The following is a 7636-nucleotide window of genomic DNA, read 5'->3' as shown; positions in this document are numbered from 1 at the left end:
TGCCGCCGAAGCGCGGCAAAGTGGGCAAGCAGCTGGGCCGCAACCGCATCGTGTGCCGCGTGGTGGAGATCAAGCGGCCCTTTGGCGTGACCATGTACCGGCTGCGGAGCGGAGCTGGAGTGGTGGAGGGTATGCATCAGGCCAGCAGGCTATCTAAGGCGCCACCCAGCCTGGCCAGCGAGCTGACCTTCAGCGGCACGGCGCAGCGAGGAGTGCCTGTGGTGTCTCTCAATGTGGCGATGGCGGCGCAGCCCGGCGGCGGCAAGGCAGCCGTGCGCTGCGGCTGCCGCGGCGCCTGCACCCGGAACTGCAGCTGCAAGAAGAATGGTGCGCGGTGTGGGCGGCACTGTGGCTGTATAACCGGTAAGGGTGGCAATTGCAAGAACCATTGAAGAAGTGTGCCTTGTACGCTTTGCCGTCTCCGCTGAAAGGTGCTGCCGCCTGTGGCGGCTTCATATTTCCTGTTCATTTCTGTTGTTCGGTCTCTCTGTTCGTGTTGGTTGGCTTGTAAGAGTTGTATTTCTGACGCTAGAGAGGTGAGATGACAGCGGGAGCGTTGAAGCGTGCATGCCATCACGTGTGCAAGCAGCCCCGCTCCGCCCCGCTCAACCCTCAAACATGGCTCTATGGGGTCAGTTCACGTATGGGAGGGGAGCGCCGCGCGGGCTGCCAGGAGCGAGCGGGGGCGGGGGTTGCCCAATCGGGAGGGTGCCACATCAGGGGGCAACACATGGCTTGGGCATTTGTGCTCACTATTGGCTGAAACCCGTGACTTATGATCATCATTGCTGCAGGAAGACTACCAATCGAGCCCTGACGACCTCCACAACTCACATTCCTCGGTGCAGTCGCCCTCAGCGAGCGCTTCGCGCCTATAGCAGCACAATGCAGGCGGCGGTAATGCAGGCACTGGTAGTCCCTCGGCGACCATGTGCGGCGGCGATTGGCCGTCCAGCCTTGGGCGGCGGCCGCCACACCGCTCGGTGGGCGGTGCGGGTGTGCGCCTCGGGGCGGATAGCCAACAAGGAGCTGCTGGAGGTGGCGCAGCGGGCAGCCCAGGCGGGAGCCAAGGTGGGTCCCATGAGGCACACGCTGCAGCAGGGTGGCGCAATGCGACCCAGGGCGGAGGGCACTGCCCTGGCAGCGCACTTTGTTCATCCCCCCACTGCGCCGCATGTCAGCACCTTCCTGCCTGCCGCCATTACCTGCTCGCGGGGCCGCTGGCGGCGCTGCCCCTGGCTGGCGCAGGTGGTGATGGAGGCTGTGGATAAGCCGCGCACGATAGAGTTTAAGGGGGCCACCGACCTCGTGACCGACACCGACCGCGCCAGCGAGGATGCCGTGCTGGCCGCCATCCAGCAGGCCTTCCCCAACCACGCGGTGCTGGGGGAGGAGGGCGGCGTGTCGGGTGAGGCGTGACGGGTCCAGGGGCAGCGGCAAGCAGGGCAGGTGGCGGGAGGGCGAGCGCTGGCAAGCATGGGCAAGGGCAGATAAGTGGCATAGCGCCAGGGCATGCTGCTTCGTGGCGCTGCCGGCCACCTGCTGCTCAGTGCCCCCTCTGGGCCGCGCACGCCTGCATGCTGCACCGCCACCTGCAACGCCTGCACGCTTGCTCCCCCGCGCTCCCGCAGGCGACACCAGCAGCGAGTACCTGTGGTGTGTGGACCCGCTGGACGGCACCACCAACTTTGCGCACGGCTACCCATCCTTTGCGGTCTGCGTGGCGGTGCTGCGCCACACCACGCCCGTCGCATCCACAGGTGCTGCCAAGGGAGGGGAGGCTTGGCGGCGCTGCCCGGCCCAGCCAGAGTGCGTCGGGGTTTCTGAATCGAGGTCTGCTTCTAGCTTTCCCTGCTGCGTGCTGTGCAGTGATTGAGTTTGGCGGCGGCCCCGGCAGCTGGGTCACCCGCACCTATACCGCATCACGCAACGGCGGCGCCTTCTGCAACGGCAAGCCCATCCAGGCACGCACGCCCTGCCGCCCGCCGCTGCCGCGGACATGTCGGAGGGGCCAGCCTCTGCTGCGGCATGCCCCAGTCGCAGCATGCTCCTGCAGCCGCCTCATTTCCTGGCTGTACCCTGCACTCCACCTGCCGCCTACAAATACACAGATACCCACACACCGACACCCACACACCGACACCACACACACACACCCCTTCACCTGCTTGCACCCCTTGCTGCCTCCAGGTCAGCAAGACGCACAACCTGACCAAGTCGCTGCTGGTCACTGGGTTTGGGTACGAGCACGACGAGTGCTGGGCGGCCAACATGAAGCTGTTCCAGCACTTCACGGACGTCACCCAGGGCGTGCGGCGCCTGGGGTCGGCCGCCGTGGACATGTGCCACGTGGCCAGCGGTGCGCCGGGGGTGGCGCTGATGTGCATGCGTGTAGGACTTGTGTCTGTGGGTTGGTGGCGGCGTGTGTGCTGGCGACTCCAGGCTGGCCAGGCACATGCCGGCCTTTGCCCGACCCCACGTCGGGCTGTTCAGTGTGTCACGCTGTGCTGTGCTGTGCTGTGCTGTGCTGTGCTGTGCTGTGCTGTGCAGGCATGGCTGAGGCGTACTGGGAGTACCGCCTAAAGCCCTGGGACATGGCGGCGGGGGTGCTGATTGTCGAGGAGGCGGGCGGCAGCGTGACCACCATGGACGGCCGCGCCTTCTCCGTCTTTGACCGCAGCGTGCTGGTCAGCAACGGCTTCCTGCACGAGAAGCTGCTGGAGAAGACGGAGCACGCCACCAGCCACCTGGTGGCTGAGGGCATCGACCTGTCGCAGTGGTGCGCTGGGGGCCGTCGCCGGCACGCCGCATGCTGGCGGCCGCTTCCCTGACCGAAGTGCGCTGCTGGCAGCCCACCCAGTCCGGCATGCTCACCCGTGTGCCCGCACGCTGCAGGTTCATCCCCAAGGGCTACCGCGTCCATGCTGGCGCGCAACTAGAGTGAGCGCCCAGCGCCAGCGGCACCAACAGGTTGGGTCGAAACGGCCACCGTTGACTGGTTGAAGCCTTGTTTTTTCCTCCCTCTTTGTCTTGGTCTGTGTCTGTTTCCAGTGCTCGGTTCTCCTCCAATCCAATCACCATCCGTTTCCACTGTGACCAGAATGAGCAAGGAATGGCATCCATGCCCACGCCGCGGGCGGAGCGGGACCGCCCGCTTGGCACTGTAATGCATGCGGAGCTTCTTGCATCCACTCCTGTTTGCACTCCTTTGTGGAGCCAACGGGCAGCATTTATAAGCCAGGTTTTTGCGTTCAGCTCCGATCAGTTCGGCCGATCAGTTCGGGACGGCGGGAATGCAAGCCAATTCCACGGTGGGCACTTGGATGGCCTTGTCAGTTCGCTGGGTGATGGGTTTAGTTGCGTGGCCCCTCTCTAAACCTCGACCTGAACACAAGCAAAACTCCCCGCCCCTGCTGGCAGTCTTACTCGCTGCTGGAAACGCTAGGGGAGGGGCAGAGCGTAGACGAGGAGAATGTGCAGCTGCCGCAATCTGCGCCGCCTGATCAGCGGCCCCCCCACCTGCCGCCTCTCCCCGCCCGGCCAGTCGCACGAGTGAGCCACAGCTTGCACCACTATGCAATCCGGTGCTCCGTTGGGAAACCTCCCCTCCTTCCTGAATCCTTTCACTATGCAAACCTGGCTTGCAGCCGCCGCCGCCGCCGCCTGCACGACCGCAGCATGCGCCCGATGTGGGCGACCAGCTGACGCTTGACGACAAGAAGTTCACGCGGATGTGCGAGGATGTGCTGCAGACGGGGCGCTGCACAAGACCAAATTGCCACTATGCGCATTCGCCTGAGCAAAATCAAGCAGCCAGGCGAGTGCGCTGGAGCCCAACGTGCCGTCTGTGCCTGTGTTCTCTCCCCGAAATGCCATGCCACCCGACCGAGGATGCTGCCCTGCAGGCAGCGCTATGCACGCCGAGTTGCCGAGGAGCGAGCAAAGTTAGGCTGGGTGCCGCCGCCGGCCCCCCAGCCATCATCGCACTGCTACAAAGTTCACTTGTGTTGGGTGAGTGCCCGTGGTATGATGGTGGCTGCAGCTGCCTGGGAACTAGGCCTGCGGTATGTCCCTATTGAGCACTGAGCATCGAATTCCAACTGATACTTGCTCTCATTCTTCTTGCCTGTTGCGTGCAGCACTATCTGAACAACAATGTGAGTCGCGGTCGGTCTCTGGCTGGCCCCCCGCATTTTACTTTCCTGGCAGATGCCCGGCAGCACCCGGCACCAAGGCAGCCGCCCTTGCATGCTTGTCCAATGTTGCAGGGCAACTGCCGCTTCGGAGCCCGCTGCAGCTTTGCTCACGGCGAGCGGGAGCTGCGGGAGCATGTGCACGATGAGGCAGCGGTGTTGGCGGAGCTGGCATCCAAGGGCCAGCGCCCCATGTATGGCCCCGGCCCCAACAGCCCCATCCCGCCAGCGGCAGCGCCGCCGCGCCAGTACAGCGTTGGCGCCGGCAGCAACCGCGGCGGCGGCGTGGGCAGCCCGCCTGCGCGGCGCCTGCCAGCGCCGCCGCCGCCGCCGCCATCTGCCTCTGTGGCGGTGGGGGCTGCCGACGTGGGCGCTGTGCCCATGAGCAGCGCCAGGCTGGCGCAGTACCTGGCGGCAGCGCAGCTGGGGGATGACGATGCGCATGTGCCGGAGGCTTTCATCTGCCCCATCACACACGTGGTGCTGCAAGACCCGGTGGTGGCGGCCGATGGTGAGCCTGCTGTGGGCAGGCGGCAGCAGCCCAGCATGCACCATCTGAGCGCGCCGCATGCTGCCGTCTTGCGTGCTCATTGGTTTAGTGCATAGCAACTGTTGCGAGGGTTGCGTGCCCCCGCCTGCAGGCTTCACTTATGAGCGGGATGCCATCCAGTCCTGGCTGACCAAGAACCGCACCTCCCCCATGACGGGCGAGCAGCTGGCCGACGCGCACCTGGTGCCCAACCACACGCTGATGGCGGCCATGCGGCAGGTGCTGGGAGACGGCGCGTGCAGCTTGCGGCGGCAACAGTAGCCCAGCGGTCAGGTTGCCACGTTGTATTGCATCCTGCCTTCTTGCCATGCCTTCTTGCCATGCCCGTTGAAGGACTGCTTGCATTGACAAGCTTGAGTTCAGCTCAATTGTCTCAGTGCTCCACATGTAACCTGGGCTAGGGGATTTTGCCGTACTGCCGCCCCGCACCGCCATGGCGCCCCCCAACGGTGCCCAGGGGGAGCCCGACCGCTACAATTGTCCTTTAGGGTCAATGCTGTATAGGTTGCTGAGGGGCTTGCGATGAAGGGGGTGACAACAAGCCCGCAGCGGGGGAAGCCCGCATCAGCCAAGCGACGTGCGAGGCAGACGCTGGTGTCCTCGCTTCTGCTGGTGCTTGGCGTGTGCTATGTGGCAAGCTACAGGTGGAAGGCCAAGAAAATTGACGCAGGTTGGCAACCCTGCAGCATGTGGGAGGCACATCTAGGGAGCAGCATCCTCTGCAGTGTTGCCGTCTGATGGCTGAGCAACCAGCAATGCTGAGCGGCGCATGTGCGCTGCCAACGCGCTCAGCCCGCCGCCGCCGCCGCCGCCGCCGCCCGCCAGTTGGGCGGTGGTGGTTGCCTTGCGCTGTTGCCGCTGGGCCACAACAGTTCGCTGCTTGCGCCCTGCCTGCTCTACAGAGCTACGGAATCTGGATGAGGAGGCGTCTGTGCAAGATTTAGAAGGCGAGCAGCGGCTGGGGCGGGGCGTCGCCGCCGCCTGCAGCCAGCCGCCGCTGGTCAGCTCGTGGGCGCTAGCTGGGGAGCGGGCCTCGTGGCGCCATGCGCCCAAGTACTCCACCCACACCTGCATCTCACAGAAGTTCTACGACAACTACCACCAGTGAGTGGGGCGCGCTGGCAGGGCCGGGCCAGCAGGGCAGGGCAGGGCAGGGCAGGCAGGGCTGGGCAGGGCAGGGCAGACTTGCAAGCCCGAGGGGCTGGCGGGAGCTCCCTGCCGTGGGCTCCATGCAGCCCTGGTGAAGAGGCAGGCACGGCGGCATGAGCGGACAGGAATGCAGCCGCCAGCTCCAGCACGCAGCCCTGCGGCGGACATGTGCCAGGGACCTGTGTGTGCAGCCAGGCGCACCTATGCCCCGCGCCGCCCCGCCCCTCTGCCGCGTGCAGGGCCACATGCAAGTTTGACAACGTGTGCATCAACGCCAGCACCCGGCAGTTTGAATACTACGTGGACCCAGCCTATTCAGGAGTGGTGGACTGGGGAATAGGTGGGTGAGGTGGCGGGCGGCAGGGCGGCAGGGTGGCAGGCGCAGAGGAGCGCGGCGGCAGCCGGCGGGCGGCACACACGGCTGGCAAGAGGGAGCTCGGGGTGCCGTGCAGCCACGCGCACCGTGACGGCTTGCTAGGGCCCAGCTTGCTTGCACCTGCACCCTGTGCTGCGCCGGCGCAGGCAACCCGGTGGCGTTTGACCAGAGCGGCAACCCGCAGGAGGACTTTCCCCCCACCATGGTCAACCCGGGTGCGTGCCAGGCAGCGGCAGGCAGCAGCAGCGGGCAGCCGCGGGGCGGCGCAGTGGCGAGTTGGAGGTGTGGTGGCTGGCCGGGCTGCGCACCCCTGCAAGCTGCCTGCCGCCCGGGCCGCCCACCAGCCACAGGCTGCCCACCGCCCGCCTGCCGCCGCCGCTGCAGGCCACGCACGCATCGACACCAGCGTCAGCTGGGCGCCGGTTGTGAAGCGGCGGCAGTTCCCGCGGCCGGGTGCGCGCGTCAAGTGGGCTGCCTCCGACCAGGGCCTGCTGCACGCCTTCCCGCCGCCCCTGCTGTGGAACTTTGGGTGAGGCGGCGTGCTGTCCCTAGTCACGTGTGCAGCCAAGGCACCGCCGGCTGCCCCCTGCCTCCCTGCCCCGCATCCGGCCTGACCGCCCCTGCCCCCTGCCCTGCGCCCACCGCCCCTGCCCCATGCCTCCCTGCCCCCTCACGTCCCCTGCAGGCACGTCATGTTTGATGTGATGGTGCCCATCTTCAACATGCAGCACCAGTTTGGCCTGTACGACCCCGCCGCACAGATCCTCATCCCCTTTGCCGTCAACGGCTCCGACGACGACCTGCGCTACTGGCTGCCCAAGCTGGTCAACACGCGCAAGCCCGAGAAGAGCGTGCTGCGGCTGACGCACGACCACGAGGCGGCGTGGGTGGGAGAGTACGCGGCGGCGGCGCTGGGGGACTCCCGGGACGGCCTGGTGTGCTTCAAGGTGCGGGGGAGTGGGGGGAGCGTGTGTGGAGGAGCGTGTGCGTGTGCGTGTGCGTGTGCGTGTGCGTGTGTGTGTGTGGGTGTGTGTGTCGGTCGGAGGTGGCGTGCCGGCGGGCCTGGGCACCTCGTGGCGGCATGCGGCGACGCCTGCGACCGCGGCCCGGCCAACGAGCCCATGGCAGTTGGCCGACCGCGTGCCGCTGCCGCCGTGCTGCGCGCTGGGCTGCAGACGCTGCTGGCGGGTACGGGCAACCTGAACCGGCAGCAGGCGGATGTGGACTCGCTGCCGTACCGTCAGGCGGTAGTGCACCACCTGGGCATACCAGACCTGCCGCACAAGAAGCCAGTCATCACCATCCTCAACAAGAAGGCGCGCCGAGCTGCTCGCCAACACGTCGGCAGCCTACCTGACTGCCGCGCCG

General features: G+C 66.4%; 3 protein-coding genes across 3 annotated transcripts in view; all 3 read left to right on the top strand.

Annotated features, from left to right (window-relative positions):
* Window positions 1–900: 900 nt before the first annotated feature.
* Window positions 901–3181, top strand: CHLNCDRAFT_34459 (hypothetical protein; the record flags this gene model as incomplete). The annotated part of the gene is made up of 7 exons (XM_005850349.1): window positions 901–1071; window positions 1249–1408; window positions 1632–1760; window positions 1870–1964; window positions 2191–2359; window positions 2551–2779; window positions 2896–3181. The coding sequence occupies 7 exons, from the start codon at window positions 901–903 to the stop codon at window positions 2942–2944; spliced, it is 1002 nt and encodes a 333-aa protein (XP_005850411.1). The 3' UTR covers window positions 2945–3181.
* Window positions 3182–3293: 112 nt separating this feature from the next.
* CHLNCDRAFT_142311 (hypothetical protein) lies at window positions 3294–5004 on the top strand (the record flags this gene model as incomplete). Its single annotated transcript, XM_005850348.1, has 5 exons — window positions 3294–3311; window positions 3421–3474; window positions 3678–3743; window positions 4269–4704; window positions 4835–5004. The coding sequence occupies 5 exons, from the start codon at window positions 3294–3296 to the stop codon at window positions 5002–5004; spliced, it is 744 nt and encodes a 247-aa protein (XP_005850410.1).
* Window positions 5005–5265: 261 nt separating this feature from the next.
* The window catches only part of CHLNCDRAFT_142310 (hypothetical protein), a gene marked incomplete at both ends in the record, with an annotated part of 3957 nt that continues 1586 nt past the window's right edge, over window positions 5266–7636 (top strand). Inside the window, 7 exons of the mRNA XM_005850347.1 lie at window positions 5266–5413; window positions 5646–5847; window positions 6132–6232; window positions 6415–6483; window positions 6653–6797; window positions 6954–7215; window positions 7444–7608. Coding sequence (XP_005850409.1) covers window positions 5266–5413; window positions 5646–5847; window positions 6132–6232; window positions 6415–6483; window positions 6653–6797; window positions 6954–7215; window positions 7444–7608 — 1092 coding nt within the window. The remainder of the gene's footprint in view (window positions 5414–5645; window positions 5848–6131; window positions 6233–6414; window positions 6484–6652; window positions 6798–6953; window positions 7216–7443; window positions 7609–7636) is intronic.

The sequence above is a fragment of the Chlorella variabilis genome, assembly GCF_000147415.1.
Source record: "Chlorella variabilis unplaced genomic scaffold CHLNCscaffold_4, whole genome shotgun sequence".
Classification (NCBI taxonomy): domain Eukaryota; kingdom Viridiplantae; phylum Chlorophyta; class Trebouxiophyceae; order Chlorellales; family Chlorellaceae; genus Chlorella; species Chlorella variabilis.
Note: the sequence above shows the minus strand (reverse complement) of the source record. Positions and strands in the feature narration are given on the sequence as shown.